Here is a 26631-nt window from a genome sequence, read left to right as displayed (position 1 = left end):
TCTTTAAATTTTAAATATCAAATCTGGGATTCCTTTATTATGGGCAAATTCGCAGTATATTCTAAAATGATTTAAAAAAGCAATAATTTTAAAAAAAATGGTAGATAAAGTACATCACTGAGAAAAAAATCAATGTAGTCAAGGCAGACACAATAGTAATGTCCCTAACTACCAGAAGACCCTTCCTTCAGACTCCCATGAACCAGAACAGGCCATTCAGAATTGGGCACAGATAAGCTCCCTCTGTGCACTCAGACTTAGGCTGGGAGATATATCTGGACCAGGCAGTATGTGAAGGAGAAAATCATCTCATCAGACTAGGCTGTCTCCTGTTCACTGTGAACAGAGGTCATTGTATCCTTAAATCATACTCAAATGCCCACATTTACTTGAAGTAACCAGAACTTGATTTCAGATAGAAACTATTGGGATATCCTCGTAAAGAAACTCTTAAAAATGTATGTGGAGGTACTGTTAGGTAGACCTAGCAGACATAACACCTCTTTCCTGCAGTACATGCTAGCCTTCGATGTGGAAACCGCACTTCGTGAAATTTGAAGGGTACATTTTATTTCGTCTTTAAACAGGTGATAGAAGGTCTCCTGTTACATGTAGTAATTAGGGAGCTTATTCGCATACTCACCCAGTGTGGTCAGACTTGTTAATGTGCTGGGCTCATATAAAACTTGGCAAAGCAATCAGCGTAAATGCATAAAATGCCACTTACTAATGGAGGGGCTGTTGCTGATGGACTATAAAAGATTGCTAAAATTTCAGACTCAGTTCATTTTAAGAAACCTTTATATCTGTCAGCACTGAGATAAAAATACAGTGACTTGAAAAGGAAGAGCCAAATATTTTATCCAGTTTGTTTGGAAAGAAAAACATACTAAAGAACTCAACTACGCATACAATTATGATTTTATTTTTTAAATTACAATAGCCAGAGATAGCTTTCCAGAAGGCAAAAATAAACCACACAAACATTCTAGAAAAGTCCTTTCTGTTTCTTTAAATCTAAGGCCCCCTCTAGTGTTTGGAACATTATAGGCATCACACAGTCCAACAAAAAGAACACTTTTGTTTGATTCATGTAGCATAAAATCAACGAGAGAAAAATGTCGAACCATAATTCATATTTCAAATTCCTGCTATGATTAGCTGATTCATTATCCTCTCATTCAGTAACTTTATCTGTTATTGTCAGGTTTTTAGAAAATTAAACTTTGTTAATAAAGGAAAAATATATTTATATATATAATAGGATAGGGCTTTAGTTTCCCAAATAAATATACTTTGTTGAAAGTAATAGAAAATTAATTTAGCATTACTAGATAATCTATTCTGCTTTTATTAAAGTTAATGGTAGATACTAATAATACTTCCTAAAGTACAGACTTAAATGTATAATTGGAAATCTGAATTTTTGAAGACCCAACCTAATCTGAGAATTCACCAATAAGCCTTTTCAATTCTGTGTAAAGTGTGCAATGTGGCGCTGAGAACTAACAGTGGCTCTGAAGAGCACGAGGGGCTGGAGCCCTGCAGTTCCACGCAGACACGGCGCTGTGGGGTCCAGGGACATAAGCTCATGTGCTTTGCAAAGACTGATTAATATTACAGGAAGAAAAACAAAAACAAAAACAAAAAAGCACCAGTTCTGCTTCTCTTTGTTTTTTGCTAAAGCCTTTGTGTCTGTTTCCATATTCTATGACAGAAGGCTTAACAGCTAGGATATTTCTAGTACCGGAAAAGGGAAAAAAAATTCCAAAAGCAAATATTGCCGTCTTGAGCAGGAGACTGACAGGGATTATTGAGTACACTGAAAATCTGACGATTCGAAAAGCTCTTGAGACAAGCCTAAACTATGTGAACTGCATTAAACAAATGATGACTTCGCCCCAGTCTGTCACATGGCTTCCCTGCACTGACACTGCTGTTGTCAAGCTTGTCTTTTGCAAGTAATACACGTTCAAAGTAATACAAGGAAAAAGACAGGTCACATAAAATGGAGTTTTTAAAAAATAGCTACGTGACTAGCTGGCCTCAGTTTTTATGCTACCTACAATCAAATGGAACAAGACGCAGCATCTTTAAAGTGCAACATATTTTCTTTCGGCTCAACATAAACTCTACAACTGGAAATGACTGAGGCCATTTCTCCTAGAACAAATTTAATGAAAAGCTGTTCTGAAAGCTAGCCATTTAAACTGAGAAATACTGTGAAGAGTCATTTTAAATGAGTATATAAAATGCAATTACAAATAAAACCGGCATGGGAGAGGTAGCATAAAGTAAATGAAATCAAATAAATACTGTACAGTAATATATAAAATCCAGCTTATAAAAACTGAATGGAGCATTTAAAAATATCTATTTTCTCTATTTTTGACGATATTAAAATGAAATGAAAATTTAGACCTGGAGTCTCTGAAGAGACTTTCCAAATGTTACTAATTACTGGCACTGTTTTTAGTCAGAACCTCTCTGATCTGTCGGTCGAGTTCACTTATGATCCGGTCCTCATGATTGTACACACCCGTCCTCATCAGAGTGTCCCTTTCTTCTATTAGGCGAGTCAGGTAATCATCCAAACCTTCCTCTTCAGTAGAGCCCTGTGGACCTCCCATTCTTCTACTCGCAGTCTCGCTGGAAGCCTGGTTCTGCTTTTGTTCTTGCTGCCTTAACCTGAAAAGTCAACAACAAGTGCAGTGCTAGCAAGCAACCGGTACTGTTACAGTCTGAACAGCACAATTAAAAAGACCCAGTGGTAAGTTTTACTAGTATTTTCAGGAAAAAGCCAAAATCAATGTATCACGTGACTAGCCAGAGTCCAAATACTTATTAAAAACAGTTAAAAAAAAAAAACAGGCTTTTTGAGTTACAAAACACATGAAAAGAATTAGGTGTGGTGATGTATGTTTACAATCCCAGCACGTGGGAGGCTAAGGCAGGTGGACAGAGGCTAGTCTGAGCTATATAAAAAGACCCTAAACAAAAGTAGCATGAAAAGCCAAAATGGGTAACATTTAACTTTTAATTTTTTAAATTAAAATGCATATATGTACATTTTCTGGAAAGTTAAGTGATGCTTGTACACAATGCTGCACACGTCTACTTACACGTGCCTTGTAAGGAATGTTCTCCCACATCAAGTATCTTGTAAATAGTTTTATGGTTTCATCATTAGATGTACCGGCATTTCATTACCCTTTTACTTGTTAGGTTGTAATTAAATATTTCTTATTTGAATATAATTTTTTTCTTTAAATTCATTCAATAATTACTTATTCTCAAGAGTTTTGGGAGTAGTACAGCCAATCAAGAAAAGTCCACACAAGAAAAGGAGCTAGTATACAATTATTTACAGAAAGCAAAAATCTAAAAACAAACACCTGCTTCAAGAGGCATGCACACAAAGCAGGTGCTGTTTTGGGAGTTGGGTATTTTTAACAGAATATGTTAATTATAGTGCCTCGAAAATGGAAGGTAACAGTAATACTATACTAAGCAAGAGTAACACTACTTTTGGATGTGGAATACATTCTAACTCAGAATGTACAAGTAATATCAATGCTAACAGTTATGAAGTAACTGGCTATAGAATGTATTAACTTGTGTCTTGGTAAGATAAAACAACTGGCCTAAGGCCCTGCTTTGAGATGGTCTTCAGAACAGCAAAGCAATGAGAAGCAAGTCCTTTGTGAATGTTCACAAAGCCTATGACAAAAGTAGGAAGACTTGGTTCACAGTGCATGGCAACTGCAGTTACTATGCAGGCACACATGCAGTTGCCACACAAACTGCACGTTTCCTTTGCTCAGCTGGCCTGAAACATGAAGCTCTCACCAAAGAGAAGAAAAGCGAAAGTCTGTAGTCTGCCGTCTGCAGACACCAGGCAGAGAACCGGATTGCTACGAAGCACTGCATGTTGAGACCCAATTGACTAATAGTGCCAAAATCCCCACTGAATTTCTGCAGTGCATGTGTACAGGTGGAGGTATAGTGTATAGTTCTGAGGAGTTGTTTTTGCTACCTTATTATTCTTTTTCTTTTTTGGTGCTAGTATGAGGGCTTGAACTCAGGACCTTGAACTCTCAAGTTCTTTCGCTCCTGGCTGGTGCTATCTCTTGAGTCATACTTTCCGTGCAGCTTTTTTTTTTTTTTTTTTTTTTTTGCCAGACCGAAGAAGAGTCTCCAGGACTTTTCTGCATTTGAATTGAGATCTTCAAATCTCAGTATCCAGAGTAGCTAGCTAGCATTAGACAGGCTTGAGTCACTAGTTCCTGGTTTTCTTGACCAGCATTGGGATTTGAACTCAAGGCCTCACACGGGTTTGGCTTGCTTAGTGGCACTCTTACTACGTGAGCCATTCCTCCAGCCTGGCTTTTTGGTTATTTTGGAGATGGAGTCTAGCACACTTTTCTGTCCAGGCTGACTTCAAACTGTGATCTTCTGGATCTCAACCTTCTCAGTAGAATTACAAGCTACCAGTGCTAACTCTCTACCATCCTTCTTACAGTCATCATGGGGGAAGGTCTTACAGAAAAACTTAAGGACACACACAGTGCCAAGCCAGGAAGTCTAATCATTCCCTTTTTGTGTCATCTGTTTACATGAACTGATTATCCTTACCAAAGTAGTTACTAAAATGCATAGAAACTAGAATCAGACACATGTCAGAAATGTATCTATTTCATAAGAGGGTGACTTGTGGTTGATATAGCCACAAAATGCCAACTGAATCATACGTGATCTAGAAATTCCAAGTTTTCTCTGAATATTACTTGAATATTATTTGATTTTCTTTTTGCTATTATAATCATTCACAATCTAATTGGTGACTGAGGTTAACTAAATGTCGTGGATAACAAGATGATCATAATAAAAATCTGGAATCTGATAGCTTAAGATGCCCTTAAAATATGAGAGGAAACTTTGAAAACACTGTTGAAAAATTCTGGGTCTAGATAAACACTGTCTAGATTCCACTCACATACTTTCTGCCACTAGGAACCTGTAGCTTTGTATCATGTACCCTGTTAGACAGTTCCTTCTCCTCAGCTGCCTTGGTGGTACAAACTGGGAATCTCAGCAGATGGGAGTCTGAGGCAAAAGGACAGCTAAGTTTTCGGACCGGCTAGGGCTACATAGTAAATACACAGCACTGAAACCAAAAAGATGACTTAAACAAAGATGGCATTTCTGCATATCAAATTTGCTGACCATATGAAAGTTAATTTTGTTAATGTCTTAATATACTTTATGTACTTTATCCTTCAGATCTAAAGCGCTAGTTTTCCTGATCAGGAAAGACCTAATTAAAAGGTTACCCTGTTAGAATTTTTGTTTTGCTTAAAAAAACCTCTTTTAAGGATTATACCTGTTCAACTCATTTCTTATATCCAACAATTCCTGTTGCTCAGTTTTCACTGTATCTTTTTCCTCTGCAGCGAGGTAACGCAGTCGCATCTGGTCCAATTCTTCTTGCTGCTTTTTAAGACGAGCCATTTGACTCTCTTGCTCCCTCTTGAAAGAAACAACAGTCAGACACATGTCAGAAATACATATCTATTTCATATGAGAGTGACTTGTGGTTGATATAGCCACAAAATGCCCACTGAGTCATATAGAATCTAGAAATTCCATGTTTTCTCTGAATATTATTTAAGTTTCTTTTTGCTATTATAATTATTCATAACCCAATTGGTGACTGAGGTTAACTAAATGTCATGGATAACAAAATGAAAGCCAGAGAGCATTATCTATATACATGTTGAATTGAAACCCTTTGTATGACTACTTAAAAATAGTAAAAACAAAAAAGTAATCATTCTACTTTAAGGAACAGCTTACAAGCAGTAGGAAAAAAAAAATGAAAGAAAGCAGCATATAGGAAATAATTATGTTAAGATACAAAAAAAAATTTAGTAACTAGAAAAATTTTAATAGCATTTACATTTTAATAACAGTCCCTGATCCCTAATTCCTACTTTGTCTCAGGTTAACATGGTTTTCCACTTTTCCAGGCTCATTAAAAAAAAAAGGAGAGTATGAAGGAATGATACTGCTCCAAAAGAAATATATTTACTACCTGACTTATGAAATGGTAACTCCTGTTATCACCTTAATAATAACAATAAAAATGTTTACAAAAATCTACGCATCCACTTTCCTTAAAAACAGAGTCAAATAATACACCTTAGCATATATTTAAAAGAAATGAACAATTCTTCCAGGAGAGCTGATAAATTTCTTAAAAATAAATATGCAAAGCCGGGCGCCGGTGGCTCACACCTGTAATCTTAGCTACTCAGGAAGCTGAGATCTGAGGATCATGGTTCAAAGCGAGGGCAGGAAACTCTGAGACTCTTATCTCCAATAAACCACAAGAAAACTGGAGGTGGCGCTGTGCCTCAAGCAGTAGAGTGCTTGCCTTGAGCTGAAGAGCACAGGGACAGCGCCCAAGCCCAGAGTTCAAGCCCCATGACCGACCAAAATAAATAAATAAATAGCATTCCACAAAATGGATATTCCATAATTTCTTCAATTAGTCTCGATTGCTAAAATATCCTATTATCTAAACACACAGGTCATGAACTCTTTAAGTTTCTTTAGCAACAGTGTTTTTCTTTTTTCTTTTTGGTCCAGTTGTGGGGCCTGAACTCTGGGCCTGGGCACTGTTGCTCAGCTCTTCAGCTCAAGGCTAGTGCTCTACCACTTGAGCCATAGCACCACTTCCGGCTTTTTCCCCCCCTGCTTATGTGGTGCTGGGGAATCAAACCCAGGGCCTCAGGCATGCAAGGCAAGCGCTCTACCACTGAGCCACCTTCCCAGCCCCGTGACAGTGTTTTTCTTTCTTTAGAACAGAACCTCAAAGTGAGAGCTGAGTCAAAATATACAGGTGTTATATAGTTTTAAAATGTAAATTTAATGAATTATAATAAAAATCGAGAGTACCAAATCCTAAATATACATTTTGCTAAACATTTACAAAGTGAACCGTCCACTGAAAAGACGATCGGAGTTGCAGAGTCCCTCTGTCTCTCTTCCTATCCACTTCACATTTCCCTGATAGTACTACCTGAATTCCAACATCACAGCTGAGTTCTACATAGGACTCTGTGGCATTTAATAGCCTGATAGTACTACCTGAATTCCAACATCACAGCTGAGTTCTACATAGGATTGTGTGGCATTTAATAGTATTGGACTTCTTTTACCTAACACTGACTTCAAGATTCTGTGTAGTTGATTACTCACAACATCAGCTGGTGTTCCATTATATGCATATATATAATCTAGCTCTTTCTGAGTAGTTCATTGGACATAAGAGTCTCATGGACTTTCCTGCCTGGGCTAGCTTTGAACTTCAATCCTCAGATAAGCTAGGATTACAGGCATAAGCCACTAGCACCCAGCTGACACTAGGTTTTTGAAGAAGATATTTACAGGATTTAAATATTTTGCTTATATAGGTCATTGCAATTCTCAGTTAAAAACATTTTCTAATTTCACTGTGGTGTTAAACTTTCCTATTATTGGTAGCATGCTAAGTAATATCCAATCCTTGGGGACAATGATTAATTTCTAGCTTAATTTCATTATGATCAGAAAACATTTTGGAATATATTATGAAATGTATTAAGAATTACTATGTTAGGGCTGGGAAGGTGGCTCAGTGGTAGAGCACTTGCCTTGCATGCCTGAGGCCCTGGGTTCGATTCCTCAGCACCACATAAGCAAAAAGAAAAAAGCCGGAAGTGGCACTGTGGCTCAAGTGGTAGAGCGCTAGCCTTGAGCTGAAGAGCTGAGGGACAGTGTCCAGGCCAACAGTTCAGGCCCCACAACCAGACCCCCCTCCCAAAAAAAAAAAAGAATTACTATGTTAATACATAATATGAGCAATTGGCTAAATGTTCCTTATACACTAGAAAATAATCTCTATTCTGGACTTTTTCAATGAAGTTTTCTGGATATACCAATAGTGACTTGTGTTGTTTAAATATAGTATCTTTACCAGTTTTCTGGTGATAAGAGTTTTCAGGAGGAAGCTATGATGAAGTCTCTTATCATTCTTAAGGATCTGTTAGTTTTACTGATTCTTACTTTACGTAGTTTGTGGCTATGCCATCAGGTAAATACAAATGTGCAATTGTTACTCTACCCATCTGCCACTGTGAATGTTGCTTTTTCTCTCTCTTCCAAGTCTCGCTCTCTTCTCTATTTAGCAGTACTAGGGATTGAATTCAGGGCCTCAAGCCATAATTGGTTTTCACACAGTGCTTTGAGAATTTGCCTCAACTGGCCTCAAAGCACAATTCTAACTCAACCTCCCATGTAGCTGGGATTATAGGCATTTGCTGCTACTACTCCTGGCTAGAACAGCTCTTGTTACTGTTAATAGAATATATATATATATATATATATATATTGCATTCTTATATTTAAAATATGTCACATAAGTAGCATATTATTGGGCTTTCAGTTTCGAATTTAGCTTTTTACTTAATATTTGCCTTTAATGGGAACATTCAATCCATTCATATTTAAAGCAATTGGTAATATAAAGGAGTTTAAATCTTTCCATTACTTTTTTCTACCCAATAATCTACTTCTATATTTCTTATCTTACATTGACAATTTTATGTCAATTTTATCATGGTATTCTCTGATCCTTTCTTTAAATATGTATTTCTCATTTAATAGATACTGAGAACCTTTATCATACTACAGAACATAAAGCATATCTTACACATTTTAACTCCCTTCCTTCATATTTTTGTACTATTTTTCATGAATTTTAATTTTACATGTATTTCTCACTCAAGAAATACTTTAATTACTGTTTTTCCACAAGCATTATTTCCCTCTAGCTTGGCATTTAGTTTTCATTACCCTCTATTTTCTTATGCTTCAGTGCTTTCATCTATTAAAAAGTCCCATTTCATTTATTTCAGCTTTGCTGTGACAAATTCTTTCAACTTCAGTTAGAATATTTTCAGAGAACTTTAAGTTTCAGGGTTGTTGTTTTTTTCAGTACCTTAAGGATGTTATTCTATCTTATGAGCTTCTTTACTTTCATGAAATCATCTGTCAGTCTTATTTATCTTTGTCCCTTTAAAAGGCAGTATGTGACCAATAAACATGAAAAAAAAAAGCTCAACTCCCTAGTAACAAGTTGAATGAAAGCTTAACTCATGAGGTGCTCAAAATGAAAATTATAAGACATCTAGAAACAAACAAATGTTGGCAATGATGTGAAAGACAGGAACAATTAAGCAATACCACTGAAACTCATACAGCCATGTAGGAAAGCATTAGGCAATATTTAATGAAGCAAAAAACCCCAAACAAATGGGTATTTACTAGTACCAAAAACTCTACTTCTGAACACATCTAAAACTGTTATATGTACAAGAAATATTCAGTGTTATTTTATGATAAGAAAACCTAGGGGAAAAAATATCCACTATTAAAAAAACTACATATAGGGCTGGTAGAGTGGCTAAAATGGTATCAAGCCTCAGTACCACAAACAAACAACAAAACTATATAACTGGTATATTCATTGGGAATGGACAGAAAGATTAAAACCATAAAAACCAAGCAGTGCTGTTAATAGATACATTTTTAAGACAGTGGTGTACCACTGGAAACAAGGGAGAAGATGCAGCTGAGAAAGCCGCACAGTTCCAAAGCATTGTATTTCTTTCTTTCTTTAAAGAAAGATTTATTTTTTTTTTTTCAAGAAAAACGTAAGATTCATTTCTGGAATGTGCATTTAAGTGACAAAGTAATTATTTTAAAGGAAGAAAAAATATTCAGACAAAAATATATCGGATTATTGTCTCTGGCTGAGAAGGGCATAAAATATTGACTTTTATTTTCGATGTTGCATAGAACAACACAATTTGCATTTTGTAGTAAACTAAAGTATGACTTTATGTCAATTGCTTATTTAGCCTTAGGCTACTTTATAAAACTTGAAATATTTATATTCTAAAACATGTAAGAAAATTCTTTAAATGCCTTGAGTTTTAGATCAAGCATGTAATATTAACAATAATCACACATATATGAAAAAATTAGAGGTTAGTGAAAGAAATTCTCTCTACTGCCAGGTGCTCTGGGTTAAAGTCTCCTCAATCAATTGAGTATAATCTTTATTTTGCCTTGACATCCTATAAATCCAGAGAAAAGATGTAAACATACATACACTAGACTAAACAGCGGCTAAAAAGTGGCCACTACTTGCTCTCCCACTCACACATACCATGGAAGTCTGTGGGAAAACTTAGAACTAAACTAAGGAACTCAAGTCAAGTTTTCTGAAAATAACCCAGAGCTGACAAGTCAGTAGGAGGGCCTGGATGGTTTCAAGACACAGTTTTTAACCAAGACTTGGACCTCCAACTGTTTTCTTAAACAAAGATTTACATCCCATCCTTGGCTAAATTACTTATAAATTAATCAAATTAATTACCCTGAGTGGATAAGCAGGAGGGCTGGACAAGACAGCGCTGATGTCAGCCGATGAAGTCTGTGTTGTTTTAACTAACTATAACAGCTTAGTTTTAAACAGATCTACTGTGCACAAATATGGTAAGGGACCCACATCCTACCTAGAATCTTAGTTCTGTTTCCTGTCCTGGGAACAAACATATCTAGCTTTTATATATTTGACATAGTAAAAATGTTTTCTACAACAAACTTATATTTTATAACAATGATTCATTTATTTTTTAAAGTAGTAGCTTTTATGCTGGTTATCTGAAACTACACTCTAAAGTGTTAAATGTTTTTAGATATATATGTGTATATAAATATATTATCAACTACAAATTAAGGATTAACAGATAGTCAAGTATTTGTGGATCAATTTCATTTTAAGTATTTGTGTTTTAAAATATTTGTACAGTGTATTTTCAAATTAGGGATAAGAAGAAACTAAGTCGTTCACAAGATATCTAACAAGTAGAACTTTTAGTGTTGTCTCAAGTTGTCTCAAGAATATGAGGTTATCATTTCCTTGTTTCCTAATTTAGGACTCATTTTATGTTATACTTATATATTACAACTATTCCTGTCTTGATTATGAAAGAAAACCTTTACAAAGCTTACAACTTGGAAACAAGCTTTTATGGTTGTGAATCAGAAGTTAAATTTTCTTCTAAATAATTAGAAGGTTATGATTTTTTAATTCACAAATTGACTTACTAGGTTACTTTTGAGTAATGGAAATCTTTGTTTAGACATTCTTTTGGCAATGGCTACCAAGCATTAGATCTTATTTCCAAGCTTTACCAGCTGCGTTTTGTCATTAACGTTTATTAACAATCTCAGATATGGCTTTCTCTGTCTAATCCGAACCACACAAATGTTTTGTATGGCCCTCCGGAGGGTTTTGATGTGACAAATTACTGGCAGAGATTATAGCCCCGTGGCTATTCACCAGAGGCAATGTAAAATTAACATGGTACTAATCCAATTTAAACAAGAAGTTGCACAAACAATTCTCTGAACAAAAGCAGAGAGACAATTCCAGTTTTACATCCAAACACAATAAATGTGCTTTTAATAAAAAGAATTTTAAGGAAAAATTTGAAGCAATTTTCACACAGATGAAATGTAGTGATTTGGTGGTTATTAATTTTAATCTTCCAAAAACAGCTAGTGGCGGAGCAAAATTCATTGTGGCGATCCCAAGGTTTATTACTTTTCTTCTGAAATTATTGCATCCCAGTGTGGTCTGCAAAACATCAATGATTCCTAGTGACCTTAAAATTTGTTTATGGTATTGCTTCTAAAGCATAACGTTTGTGGGATGAAGAATAAAAATGGTCCTCAATCAGAGAACAACAAACAACCCTGCACCAAGACTGAATGGTTACTTTCATTTCCTTTAATAAAGTCTAAGTTTAACAGTTTTCTATCCTAAACCAAGAGAAAGAAGGCATATGAAAACTACCTTGTCAAAGCTTTATTGGGCTAGATAGTAGAAAGAATAAAGTGAAAGTAGATGAATAAAATAGACAGCAAACAAGAGGAGGAGGATGACACTATTTTACGTTCAATATCCTCTTAAAAGAGATGACCTCAACATTCCAGTTAAGCAAGAACACGAATTATGAGCTCAGGCAATACCGTTTAGAACATTTTGACTCATATTTTAAAACCACCTCTGCTTGGTACAGTGGCTCATGCCTATAATCCAGCTACTTCAAGAGGCTAAGATCTGAGGATAGTGGTTCAAAGGCAGCCTGTGTAGAAATGTTTGCAAGACTCATCTCCAATTAACCACCAGATGTCACAAATGGAACTGTGGCTCAAGTGGTAAGAGCGCTACCATTGAGGAATGAACTCAGGGATAGCACTGAGGACCTGAATTCCAGCTCCAGGACCAGAACCACCGTCCCTCCACCCCCCCCCCCCCCCACACACACACACATACACACAATAGAACGCTACTACTGAGGAAATGAGCTAAGGAACAGCACCAAGGCCCTGAGTTCAAGACCCAGGGCCAGCACCACTCTCTCTCTCTCTCGCCTACAACCAACTTTAGAAAGGGCATAATATATAATATATACATACGAACAAGATTGTAACCTAGATATCTTGGCATCATGACTTTGAATTAATTTCTTCTACCTTAGTCACTTTGGTTTTCATGTTCACTGATTTGATAACATCAACATCAATGATGGCATTTACCTTACTAACTCATAACTACACTTCTCATTCAGTAAACTTGTCTTTCTTATTTTCTTCTCCTTGAAATTCTTTCATCCCATGGTTTCTTTGGACTAAAATAATAAAATCATGAAAGGGATGCAGCCTGAATTCTGTTTAAAGACTTGAATTCATATCTCTATCACTTAACACCTGTGTGATCACACACAACTTACCCTTAAGTCTCACATTCTTTCTTTATGAAATGAGAATACTACCAGCTTCATAAAGACGTTTATTAGGATTAAATGAAAAAAAAAAAAAAAAAAACTCTGAAGGGCTTATCTATCCCTGGGCAAACATAGCAAACATTAATACTATTTCACATCATAATTCTTTTTACCCTTTCTCTCTAGTTGGTATTTTTCTTCCTTAGTTTTTCCTCATCTTTAACATTAAGAATTCCAGGTTCTACCTCTGGTAGGCTCCTCAATCTCTCCTTTAGCCCAATCACACTCTCAAAAGATGCATATACCTTACTGCCTGCAGAATTTCAGTAAAACCTAAAATGTTCACATTTTTAATCTTATCTCTTTCCCGTATTTCAACTGGCTTCTTAACAACTATATTTCCATAAGTTAACACTCTTTCCAGATATTACACCTTGAGCCCTTTGCATTATCTTTGGCAAGAATGTTCTTGGTGTATACCCATGGCTGCCACCTCGCTCCTGAAGTGACCTCTAAAATGGATCTTCTGCATTTTACAAGAACAGACTATGCTTCTTTGTGATGAGCATGTTGTTCACTATGTTTGTATTACTCCCTCTACTTCCCTAAATACAACTAATTCCACCACTAAAATCCTGACTAATCATCTCTAGAGGGCTATCTCAAATACCTCTTCATTTATGACACCTTTTCAAAGTTCTATGTACTTTCCTTTCCTGAGTAATTTGTTTTCTTTTTTTTTCAGAGCAGTAAGTATTACTATCGTGTATTCCTTATTACTATATTCCAAACTACTCCCTGAGGGCAAGGCTTATGTCTTCCTTATATCTGTACCCTTAGTGCAGTGTCTTTAATTTAATATAGGATGTCCTAGTAATATAATAATGCCCATTCTCAGTCTTGCCAGAATTAAAACAATACACATTTAACACCAGATTTTGAAAATCCAAGCCCAAAACCTTATGAGTGCCAATACAAAATCAAAAGTAGTATAATTCACCTTCCTTTATTGTCTGGGTAGGAACACACAGACATGTAAAAAGCCAAAACGAAAACAACAAAAAACGCCTATCTTCTGCTATATGCTAAAAAAAATATATATGAAACAAATAGACTTTTGTTTATACCTAGGTACCTAGGTCCCATTCCCAAAATACTTCATTATATACATCTAAGCACCCTAAAATCTAAAAAATATGAAATTCAAAATACTTCTGGGCCCAAGCATTTTAAATAAGAGATACACAACCTGTATTTTCACTGTGTGGATATCTACGTGTCTTCATTTGTAATGTTTACAATCTCTACTTGTCTACAAGACACATTAGCATATACTTTTGAAATTCACACAGTCTAGCAGTCCTCTACAAAGGTGATAAGCATCACCTTAGTCATCACCCAAAGACAATCAATAGTATTTGATAATAATGGAGACAAATTAAGAAAAATACAAATCTAAAACTCACTATGCAACCAATATTCTAAATAAAATTCACACAAGAAAAAGCAAATTAAAAAAAGCAAACCATTACTAGTTCTTAAAAAGTTTTAGGTCAACAAAGTAACTTGTTCATGTTTTCTTCAACTTAATTATTTGAAGAAATTACACTTAAAGTTAAAATTAACTCCTTGAAACTAATAGTAGTTATCTACTAGCAGGAAGAATAAAAAAAAAAAAAAAAAAAAAAAAGCAAGAATTCTCAGTGAACTCACACCATGGTATAAATTGTTAAAATCATGCAATGATTGCTTAATTTCTTACCAGGGAATAATATTTTAAAACGTTTAAAATGCTTAAATGTTAACTTTGAGCTGCTTCCCTCCTTCCCTAGCACTGTGAATAGAAAGATTAATACCAAGAAGGAAAGAAGTACTTGTTTGTAAGTAGAAGTAAATTACTTCCAAAAGATAACTGGTAATTGATTGAAAATAAAAAGATCTAAAGGTCTTAGTTTTTAATTATAAAAAAGGAGGATCTTGTGTATAACACATTTAAAAAAGTCCTTACCTTCAAAAAACAGCATTGGAAATTGAAAAGAAAACATCTGAACATAAAAGATGTTGCCAGATAGAAAAACTTGTAAAGAAGTAGGGAAAAAGACAGAGAAAAAAAAATAGGCCATAAACAACATACCTGTTTAAGTCTGGCAAGTTCTTTCAAAGCTCGTCCCCACTGCTGCTTATAATGGAGTTTAGACTTAGTTGCAGATTCCAACTTTCTTTCAAGTTCAACCTAACAGTGATTAAAATTGTATCAAGTGAAACACTACACCACTGTGTACAATCACTGAAAGATAATATATACAAAGAGTCTGGCTTAAGAAAAGAGTTTATATAGTGAAACATACGACATCATCTAAAACTGTTATATAATTTACTATAAATATTATGGCACATGAACATTTTCTTGTTTAAAATATAGTCTTATTTTTATTGCCTAGCAGTCTACACTAAAAAGGACTGAATTAGTCTTAACCTCCAGACAGTTAACTATAAATGTACTCACATATGTATATTACATGGAATGAAAAATACATTTATGTTTTACAAAAAGCAGCTCTAACTGTTAACATTCCAATTTAGCTAGCACACTTTGAAACCCAATTTTCCTTTTAAAGTCCTCTCATTATGTGAAAATTTGTTTTATAATAAAGATAGATAATCGAGATACTTTTAATAACTATATTTTGGCAAAACTATTGAACATTAGAAATAGTACAATGTTTTTATCAAGAAGCCACTAAGAAAGAATGCAAAGTCAAAACTATTTCAAGAATTTAAACCCAAGAGTAAGAAAAACAATGTTCTTTAATAACACACGTTTAATTTTTACTTTTTATTTTTCCTCAAATCTATAAAGGAAAACAAAGTGATTCAATTAAAAACACGGTTATTTATACTTGCAGCAGGCATTCTGTTGTACATGAACTGAAGCCAACTTGGCTCTGCTTTGGAATGTACTCAGTGTTTCGAACCAAGTACCAAACAAATTCACGGAGCCAACAGACAGTTTTACTATTAAGTGATAATGTAACAAATCTGCTTGAATTACAGTAAAACACTGTTGCTCTGAACTGGTCAATTTTTTTTATATCAAGTGTAGTTTTTCCCATACATACAACTCCCAGTGTTGGATAGGAAAACAAAAATGAAGACACTATAAAAATTCCAACTTCAGAAAACTCATATGAAAATAAAAGAGAAACCAGAGTGCCAAACTTCCTTCACAGAAAACCAGAACACACTTTGTAGTAAAATATTTCTAAATAGAGTCAAGCTCTTTTCTGCTTTATAAATCCCTAGTGCTTGGATTTAGGTGTGTTGACATTTTACAACCTGACTCAAGCATTTTAAGTAGAATAATATTGCTGAGATTATTGGAGATAATCTCCTCCACTTATCTCTAAAGACTTACATACATTTCAAGATAATTTAACAACAGGCCATACCTCAGAAGAATAGAAAATATTTTCTATAGCTGTGAGATAAAAGAATAGTATTCAATTACAGAACAGATTTTGTCCATGACCTTGTCCTTGACTACGTCTAAATATCCTGCATGGGCCTAAGAGAGGTCTGATGGATCAGCTTTACTGAAAAATACCTGCCACATATATTAAAAGAATTCACATTTGCATAGTTGTTCTCAATAAAATACAAAGAGTTCTACATACAACTGTTTTATCTAACAAATAAAAATCTATCTAGCAAATCTAATATCCAAACATTATTCACCTAACTCATTTGATCATTTTTTCTTTTTTGGGGGGGGTGGGAGGGGAGTGGTCTCGGACCTTGAACTCTGGGCCTAGGCACTGTTCCTAAGCTCCTTTTGCTCAAAGCTACGCACTCAACCACTTGAGACACAGCATCACTTCTGGCTTTTTCTGTGATTAATTGGAGGTAGGAGTCTCATGGACTTTCCCGCTTGGGTTGGCTTTGATCCACAATCCTCAGATCTCAGCCTCCTAAGTAGTTAGGATTATAGGCGTGAGCCACCAACTGGCGCCCAGCCATTTTACCACTTTTTAAGGATATACATTTTATGATGTGAAAGAAATATGAGCCCAATTCCCAGAAAAATACACATAACCAATGCTATGATATAATTTCAAGGTATTCAACACCTTGAGTTAGGAGTTCTTATTATGAACTAGATTTGAGACACTTGCAAGCTTTTGCACTTGAGTTTTTCTTTTTGGCTTCTTGAGAGGGATTCTGGCTATGTTACCCCGACTTGCCTCAAACATGTGATCCTCTGGACTTAGCCTCCTAAGGGCAAAGATTATATGCATGAAACACCACACTCTGCTTGTACATTTTTTTTTTTTTTGCCAGTCCTGGGGCTTGAACTCAGGGCCTGGCCACTGTCCCTGAGCTTCTTTTGCTCAAGGCTAGCACTCTACCACTTGAGCCATAGCACAACTTCTAGCCTTTTCTGTGTATGTGGTGCTGAGGAAAATGGCTTCCTACATGCTAGACAAGCACTCTACCACTAAGCCATAGTTCCAGCTCCTTCCTTTTATTTAAGGGTTCATTGGTTCATGATTGAAGTAATTTACTTTGAGGCAAGTTATACACTTCTGCAAGGATAACAGCTAAAGACCTAGAGTCATTCAGAGACTACTGAACACTAAAAACACAGGTTAGCACTTATTGGTTCCCAATTTCCCTATTTCTACCCTTGACAGCCATAATTCAAGTTTTCTACTAGAGCTTTGGCATTGTTTTTGTTTCTAATCTATTTCAGTCTGTCACAAGGAATGACATATCTCTTGCTTGAAGTATTTTTTTTTGGGGGGGGGGGGGGTCCGGTCGTGGGGCCTGAACTCTGGGCCTGGGCTCTGTCCCTCAGCTCTTCAGCTCAAGGCTAGCGCTCTACCATTTGAGCCACAGAGCCACTTCTGGATTTTTTCTTTTTTCTTTTCTTTTCTTTTTTTTTTTTTTTTGCTTATGTGGTGCTGAGGAATCGAACCCAGGGCCTCAGGCATGAAAAGCAAGCACTCTACCACTGAGCCACCTTCCCAGCCCTTGCTTGAAGTATTTTCAGTTTGTATTTTATTATATTCCTACTGCCAATTCTTTAGCTCTGTCTCAACTCAACTTATCCTGAGGACCTTGTCTCACCAGCTTCAAATTTGTCCACAAATCTTGCCAACTCGATACCAATTCACTCTTTACTAAAAGATCAACTACTCTTTGCCTACAGTATTATGCTTACTCCTCCAACTACAGGATTTAAAGTTCTCACTTCATATGGAAATGTAATTTCCATACCTGCTCAACTTACTTGTTTAGTACTCCTCAAGAGGAAATCCATCTTCCTATGCCCTGCATGCTCCTCACCCACATTACCCTGGACCTTCCAAGTCTTTTCCTTTTCTGCTTATGTATCTTAAAGCTTAATTCTACCTCAACACAAGACTCTCTTAAATCTTCCAGTACTAAACACCAAAATTTGAGAATTGTCAAAGGCTTCTATCATAATCTTTGTATATTATTCACAGTTATTTACTGTTGAGTCACCTCCTTAATTTCGTAACATTTTTTAAAAGTTAAGCCCCAAAGGATTGTGTGTGTGTGTGTGTGTGTGTGTGTGTGTGTGTGTGTGTGTGTGTGTCTGATGGGGTTGTTTTTTTTTTTTTTTTGGTCAGTCGTGGGGATTGAACGATGGACTTGGGCACTATCCCTCAGCTCTTTTTGGCTCAAGGCTCTACTGCTTGAGCCACAGTGGTTTATTGGTTCTAGTGGTTTTTTGGAAATCAGAGTCTCACAGACTTTCCTGCCTGGGCTGGCTTTGAATCATGATCTTCAGATCTGAGCCTCCTGAGTAGCTAGGATTACAGGTGTGAGCCACTGGCATCGAGCTGTTTTGAGTTTTTGTTTTTTTTTTTTTGTGCCAATACTGGTGCTTGAAGTTAGAGCCTGGGTACTTGCTGTCTCTTAGTTTTTAACTCAAGGCTAATTAATGCTCTCGGATTTGAGCCACAATTCTACATCTGGCTTTTTGGTGGTTAACTAAGAATCTCATAGACTTTGCTGCCTGGGTTGGCTCTGAACCATGATCCTCAGGTCTCAGCCTCCTGGATAAGCGAGGATTACAGGCATGAACCACCAATGCCTGAATTTGATAATATACTTTATTCTCTTTTCTCCCTATTTGCCCTGAGAGTAGGCACACAATGCATACCAAATATTCTTAAATACACTACATAAATGAGCTAGATTAAAAATCTATGGAGTTTGAGGTGTGGCCAATGAGCAAAAGCATCAGATCAAGAGTCTGAATTCCAATTTCAGACAACAACAACAAAAAACACAAGCTCTGCATTTTCTAATTTGCTTTTTCTATCTTCAACTTGTGTAGGCCTTCCTAAATTATATGCTTTGCATATTTTATGTTTCTAAAGTGCCAATTATTTTTAAAGTATGTAAAAAGCATTTCCTAGGTAAAAGAAAGTCACAAAAATTATTATTCATTTCTTATATAATAGAATCAAGAATTACTTAGTAATTAGATAATGTTCATGGCATTTCTCTCCCTTTCCAGGAAAAGAGGGAATATATGTATTACATTGAAAAAATAGGGATCTAATAAAAGAAAAAAGCTGTCAATTCAAAATAATCAAAACTTACAGGCTAAGCAGATAGTTTTTTTTTCTTATGATTCTTTCTATTGCTTTTTAAGAAATAAAACTCTGCCCTCTTCTGGCTCCAAAAAGATTTACAAAGAATCTTCAGAAGAGTTGAGAAGTCTTAGAATAAAAATAATTTATTAGCTGATAAATTTATTAACTTAAATACCAAAGCAATTTAAGTAACCATTTCTCTTAATAGCACTGTTAATACTTTTAATATGTTTACTGATCTTTATCCTTTTAGCAAAAGGATAAAACTATGAAAAGTCATTTATAATTTATAGGTATGTATTCTGCAGTCAACCAGGCCACAATCAGAAATTACTATGGTAAGGCTCCAGTTATAATTTTGATATCTGGTGTCTGAATTTCCCAAGGTAAAATGAAAATACTTTGACACCTGTTTAAATGATGAGGGTTGTCTAATGAATGCTTCAAATATTTTTGGTAGGTACAATTTATAAACTCAAATTCTTTTTTATATCTGGTTTTATCAAAAAGGAATAAAAACTGCCCACCTCAATTCAAACTCACTTGTAAAGAAATACACAGATGGCCAAAAATGAAGAAATCATGAATGTTTCCAAATATTTAAGAAACAGAGTAAGGAGGCACTAAAACACCCTGGTGCATGACAGGCTCAGAAACATTCATCAAGCTCAGTAACACTACATGAATAACAATTTTCAGGGGAGGTGACTGGATTCAGTTTAAAACATTCTATGATAATCACTAAATCTAGGGTTTTAACCTCAAAGTTCTGGGAGGTTAATATGTTTTTCATAATAATGCAAAAGCACTGTCTTTTCTTCTTTCATTCACTTCTTGAGTATAAAGTGGACTTTTCCAAAGGTTATATGATGTGCACAGCAGCACAGCAGACTACAAAAGCAGGTAAGTGTCCTCTATCACCTGCATACTGAAGAGATGTACAAAAAGGTTAAATACTGTTATTTTCACAATTTTTGGTGTTTTGGGAGGGGGGTGGTCCAGTCGTGGGGCCTGAACTCTGGGGCTGGGCGCTGTCCCTCAGCTCTTCAGCGCAAGGCTAGCGCTCTACCACTTGAGCCACAGCGCCACTTCCGGCTTTTTTCTTTTTGCTTATGTGGTGCTGAGGAATCGAACCCAGGGCCTCATGCATGCAAGGCAAGCGCTCTACTGCTGAACCACCTTCCCAGCCCCGAAAATAATTATTTTTAATAAATGTTTTTGGTTACTGTGTACTATTTTGGATGAATAAAAATACTGAAGCAGGGGCTGGGAAGTTGGCTCAGTGGTAGAGCGCTCGCCTTGCATGCTTAAGGCCCTGGGTTCGATTCCTCAGCACCACATAAGCAGAAAGAAAAAAAAAAAGCCGGAAGTGGCGCTGTGGCTCAAGTGGTAGAGTGCTAGCCTTGAGCTGAAGAGCTGAGGGACAGCGCCCAGGCCAAGAGTTCAGGCCCCACAAAAAAAAAAAAAAAAGCTGAAGCATTTCTAGTTTTAATTTTTAATACAGTGATTACAAGTGTTTGTATTTTCAATAATTTTTAATATGTTATCATTAGATAAATTATCTTTTTCCTAAGACAAAAAACATATAAAGGGATCCTGTGTATAAAAAGGCCAAAACCAGTCTCTTAAGGCATTTAAGGAAAGCCTTTCACACACTTGGATTTCTTTTTTAATATAAAGATCAAAGTAGGCCAGGTGCCAGTGGCTCATGCCTGTAATCCTAGCTACTCAGGAGGCTGAGGTCTAAGGACCACGGTTCAAAGCCAGCCTGGGCTAAAAAGTCCCCATGAGACTTATCTCCAATTAAACATCAATATTACTCGAAGTGGCACTGTGGCTCAAAGTGGTAGAGCACTAGCCTTGAGCAAAAGAACTCAGGGACAGTGCCTAGGCCCTGAGTTAAAGCCCCACTACCAAAACCAACCAAACAACAAACAAAAAAACTATGGTTACCTCAACACTCTCCAATGGTGCCACAAGTTACTTAAATTTTATTTGTCAGTAAGAGCCAATGGTTAGGTAAAACAGTGTCCCAGGTTTTATGCCAAGCATTTTAGAACTATTAACTCATCTAATTCTTTAATCAATTTTACTAGCCTTGTTAAAAGACACAGAAGCAGAAAAGTAAAAGAACTAGCTAGCCCAAGGTAACAAAGCCAGAATTTGAACCAAAGTTAAGGAGTTGCCTGTTCATGTCAATAACTCTATAGATTCAAAGCAAACTTAGAACTCTGAACCTGTCATGATTTTAAAGGCTGCATTTTAAACCTTATCCTGTATAGTATTTCTCTAACTTACAGGTGCTCCCCGGGCACACTTCCCATAGCTCTCTACTTTGCTAGCTCCTTTTCTTCTCTCAGATCTCAATATATTTGTTCAGATTTAGGATGCCTACTGGACATCATATATTTTATAGTACCTCGCCCCCAAACATTATTTGTGGCAGAGTCCCAATACAAAATGAGAGGCAGGGTTTTACACTGAACCACAAAAACTAAAATGAGATCAATATTCCTCCTTCTCAGCTAAAAAGCTACAGGTCTATGCTTTGAACCAAATTTACAGGATACACAGAATAGTATATTGCAGTCAAAATTCTAAGAGTGCAGTAGTATGACCTAGAATCAGAGGATCCAGGACCCAGTGCATTCAGTATCAGAGGCATCCTAAAGCAGATTGACAGGACACTTGCTATTTCCTGCTTCCTAGATACTGTCTATGTTTTGAAACTGAGTTTTGTAAATGTCTTTGTTTCTAGAGTTAGATCTGTTTACAATCCAATGTAGTAATTAATGTAAGCTGTAACTGATATAACCCAACAGATTCAAATATTCACAGTACCATGTACCTTAAACCTTATATTTCTGATATTAGAAAATTATAGTGAAACATTATTACACTGTACACACACATAGGTATTGATTTTACAAACTGATTATTGCAACTAGCTAAAGTGACAAAAAAAAAAAAAAAAGACACAGTACCTTTTCCAAGGTGAGAAGATTTATTTCAGATTGGAGACGTATTTCTGGTTTGTTGTTTTGTTGATCCTTGAATTGTTGGAACTCTTTTTCCAAAAGCTTATATTTATTTTCAGCATCATTAAGCTGTATTTAAAGAAGTAGTTACAGCCATTTAAAAACAATCAGATGGCTATTACATGGAATTCAATTAAATCTCTTTTAAATTCTAAAGCATGTTCACATTAAAAATTTTTGGAAATGCAAAAAGTAAAATGAAGAAAATAAAAAAAAAATCTAAAAATTTAAGGCAAAGAGCTAAATAGTGAAGGAGTTCTAACAAGCTTTGCCTAGTGAGTTAATCAGTAGATGCAAAAATATTATATATTCTTATCCTTAACATCAGTCTCTAAAGAAAATAGTCAACACTTCATAAATTAAAAGAGGGAGAGGGAGGTTAAGCAAGGACACAGGATGACCCAATGCAACAATGATACTCACAAGACACTATGTTGGAAATGAACTCTACAACTTTGGCTGGGAGTGGGGAGGAGAGGGACGGGATAGCAGGAGAGAAAGGGAGTAACAATGTTCAACAAAAAATGTACTCATGACCTTACTCATGTAACTGTGACCCCTCTGTATAGCACCTTTACAATAAAATATAATTTTGTAAAAAATCAACATAAGCAGGGTGCCGGTGGCTCATACCTGTAATCCTAGCTACTCAGGAGGCTGAGATCTGAGGATCATGATTCAAAGCCAGCCCGGGCAGGAAAAGTCTGTGAGACTCTTATCTCCAATAAACCACTAGAAGACCAGAAGTGGCGCTGTGGCTCAAGCCTTAGAGCTCTCCTTGAGCTGAAGAACTGAGTAACAGCGTCCAGGCCCAGAGTTCCAGCCCCACGACCAAAAAAAAAAAAAAAAAAAAAAAAATCAATATAAAATGGAGAAAAGGGAGGGGGAGAAGAAAGAGGAAAGGCTAAATGGGGGGGATGACTGCCATAAATACTTTTTTTTCAAATCTGAAAATTTTGTTTTTATTAAATATAAAATTGTCTAAGATACCTTCCCAAGTCATACTGTAATGTGACCATCCATGATAGATCAGTCATCTCTTTCCTGAGATGTAAGATGTAACTAAAGATAAAATGCTGAAAAAAATTGTAAAAAGTGGCTATTAAACCATCACCGATTGTAATTAATATGTACCTCACATGTTTGGGTAGTGAGCTGTTTTCTATTTCCATATAGTTGAAGTTTAATTCTTTTTTATCGTTTAATGTTGTAAGAGTGATGTCAGAGGGGTCACAGTTACACGATTAAGGTAACGAGTACATTTCTTATGGAACACTGTTAGCCCCTCCTTTGTTCTGTCACCCCACCCCAAATTGTAAAAGTTCATTTCCAACACAGTGTCTTGGGAGTATCGCTGTTGCATTGTTTACCCTTTGTCCTTTGCCTATTTTGTGATTCCCTTTTCTGAAGTTTAATTCTTTTAATATCCAAAGTTCAAACCATTCTGAAGCACCTCTCTTCTGTTTTAAACAACAACAACAAAAGTAATAAACCTAATATTATACCAACACTACTAGTGACTCCGATAACTGCTTACTTTTACAAGTTTTTCACAACTTAGATCAGAATCCCATAGCAACAATCAAATTCATATTTATAACCACAGAAATAAAAGGACTGTCACTGACCCTAAGCTGCTGTCAGCTATTGTTCAAGACAGAAGACACTGAAGACACTTGTCAGACATATTTAATCAACAGTGGTATTTTAGAAGAAAGATAAGCTTAATTTTTAATGGTTTCATCTCTTTTTTTCTGCAAATATTTGAGTCCTTATCACTGTTGAAAATTAGTCTGGGCTCCAGACATATAATGGTTAAACCACAGAGTTACTATGAAGCAAACAATCTGACATTGATTAAATTATCATGCTAATGAAAATGAAAACTGATACATCCTAAAAAAATAACCCTAAAGTAATAGTCCATGACAACATTTAATAAGAACTGGAGTTCAAAGAGTTTTTGAGATAATAATGCTTTAGCTGAAAATTAAAAGAATGAATAGTTGTACTCATAAACTGACACAGTGACTGGTAACCCTTTTGTACAACCACCACAAAGTAATAAAAATATAATTTAAAAAATCTATTTGTTGATTTATTATTATTTTTCACCTTGGCAGTACTGGAATTTGAATTCAGGTCTTATACTTGACAAGAGGAAACGTAAATTTGGACATGGTAGGTCCTCATTTTTGTTAATATTTATAAAGTGACTATTTTTAGAGTTTGGGGTTTATTTTTTTGACCTGATCTTATTTTCAAAAAGAAGACATTTAAATTTAAGTGAAGAGTTAATATTTGAGAAAAACTAGATTTAAAAATATAGGAGGTAGACAGAAAAGCTGTGAAGGAACTGACAGTCATTTTCTGAATGTTTTCAAGAGTTTATTGTTTATATGGTTTTGTTATATTTTATAAAAATTTCCAGTAAGACTTATAATGTGGCTCAAACAGAACACCTGCCTAGCAAGCACAAGGATATTAGTTCAACCCAGTGTCCATTAAAAAAAAATGCTACACTGTTAACGCTTAAGATGATGTGTATACACATATCTACATATATACACATATATATGTATGCATGCACCCATGTCTGTTATCATACAATTCTATTTTTATATGTACAGATCTACAGTTAAAAAATATATTCTAATATGTTGATATAATTTGTTTTTCTTTAATATTCAAGTTAGTTTAGGCATTTTAGGGTTGTTGTTTTTTTTCTTTTGGTGGGTGATGGGGAGACATGGTCCTGTGATTTAGTGGAGATAAAGATTCACAGACTTTCCTGCCTGAGCTGGCTTCAAACCGTGACCCTCAGACCTCAGCTTACTAAGTACCTAGGCCTCCAGGCATGAGCCACTGGCCCCAGGAAGGTATTTCAGTTTTATAAACAACAATACTAAGAATATTTGTGTATATATACTTTGACTTGTCTAGCTTAAGAATAAAATCATAGGGTTGGGAAGGTGGCTCAGTGGAAGAGCGCGTGCCTTGCATGCATGAGGCCCTGGGTTCGATTCCTTAGCACCACATAAGCAAAAAAGAAAAAAGCCGGAAGTGGTGCTATGGCTCAAGTGGTAGTGTGCTAGCCTTGAGCCTTGAGCTGAAAAGCTGAGGGACAGCGCCCAGGCTCAGAGTTCAGGCCCCACGACCGGAACCCCCCCCCCCAAAAAAAAATAGTTTTAAGAGCAAAAAAATTATTCTAAGCTTTAACTTAGAAAACAAGATCCAAGATTAAATAAATTTGAATCGCATATGATTAATGGTCTAAATCAGTGAATTTTATCAACTTTTGGAGCACCTGCTGCTGAAGCCGGTGTTTATCCTCTTCCATCTGCCGAGTCTTCAACCTCTCCAGCTCCACTTGGTGAACACAGTCTTCTTTGGCTCTACGGATGGAGTCCTGAAGTTCTTGTAGGTTCCGCTCGCGTTCAGACTGCAGTTCCCTTTTCTCCCTTTGAACCTTAAAAACAAAAACATCCTTAACAGGTTGACCTATTACTAGCTGTGTCATACTGTGAAACAGTTGATCATCACTACCATCAGTGAAATGTTCAGAATACTTCTTAGTATTAGAGAGTTAATGTTTAGACAATCAATGTTTAAATATATGGTGAGATTAATGGAAAAAGGAAGGGTGGGAGAATACAGTCATTATATCCAATGTACACATGAGAAAATGGATCCATGAAGTTATGGGTAGGAGACAAAGATCGGAAGATGTGACATTGACCAAGATGCAGTGTACTTATAAACTTATCTATTGAACTGAACACCTTTGTAAAACTAAAGACAATAAAAAATACACAATGATTAAAATTGTTTATCACTTAATACATGAAACTATAAAAAATCCATATATAACCTGTATAAGCTCAAATGAAAATTCCCATTTGGATAAAGACTTTAGTACAATTATATAAAAGAAACATGCCTGAGGTTTTTTTTTAATTATAGAAACTGTTGATTCTTTGCCTAAGCACTTAGAAGATATATTTAAGTTTAAACCCTAAATCATTTAGAAATCTCAGAAATTAGACAGATTAGGATAGT

The 26631-nt window shown here is 35.7% G+C and overlaps 1 protein-coding gene across 2 annotated transcripts in view; it reads right to left on the bottom strand.

Annotated features, from left to right (window-relative positions):
- Nucleotides 1-903: 903 nt before the first annotated feature.
- The window catches only part of Cep120 (centrosomal protein 120), a 58428-nt gene continuing 32700 nt past the window's right edge, over nucleotides 904-26631 (bottom strand). For both annotated transcript variants that reach the window (XM_042674392.1, XM_042674393.1), the window contains 5 exons: nucleotides 25880-26041; nucleotides 22519-22641; nucleotides 15040-15138; nucleotides 5384-5529; nucleotides 904-2688 (listed from right to left, as the gene is read on the bottom strand). In XM_042674392.1, coding sequence (XP_042530326.1) covers nucleotides 2454-2688; nucleotides 5384-5529; nucleotides 15040-15138; nucleotides 22519-22641; nucleotides 25880-26041 — 765 coding nt within the window. In that variant the 3' untranslated portion in view covers nucleotides 904-2453. The remainder of the gene's footprint in view (nucleotides 2689-5383; nucleotides 5530-15039; nucleotides 15139-22518; nucleotides 22642-25879; nucleotides 26042-26631) is intronic.

Source organism: Dipodomys spectabilis, unplaced genomic scaffold (genome assembly GCF_019054845.1).
Source record: "Dipodomys spectabilis isolate Male_0828 unplaced genomic scaffold, ASM1905484v1 ptg000019l, whole genome shotgun sequence".
In the NCBI taxonomy this organism is placed as follows: domain Eukaryota; kingdom Metazoa; phylum Chordata; class Mammalia; order Rodentia; family Heteromyidae; genus Dipodomys; species Dipodomys spectabilis.
This window is presented reverse-complemented; position numbering and strand designations above follow the sequence as displayed.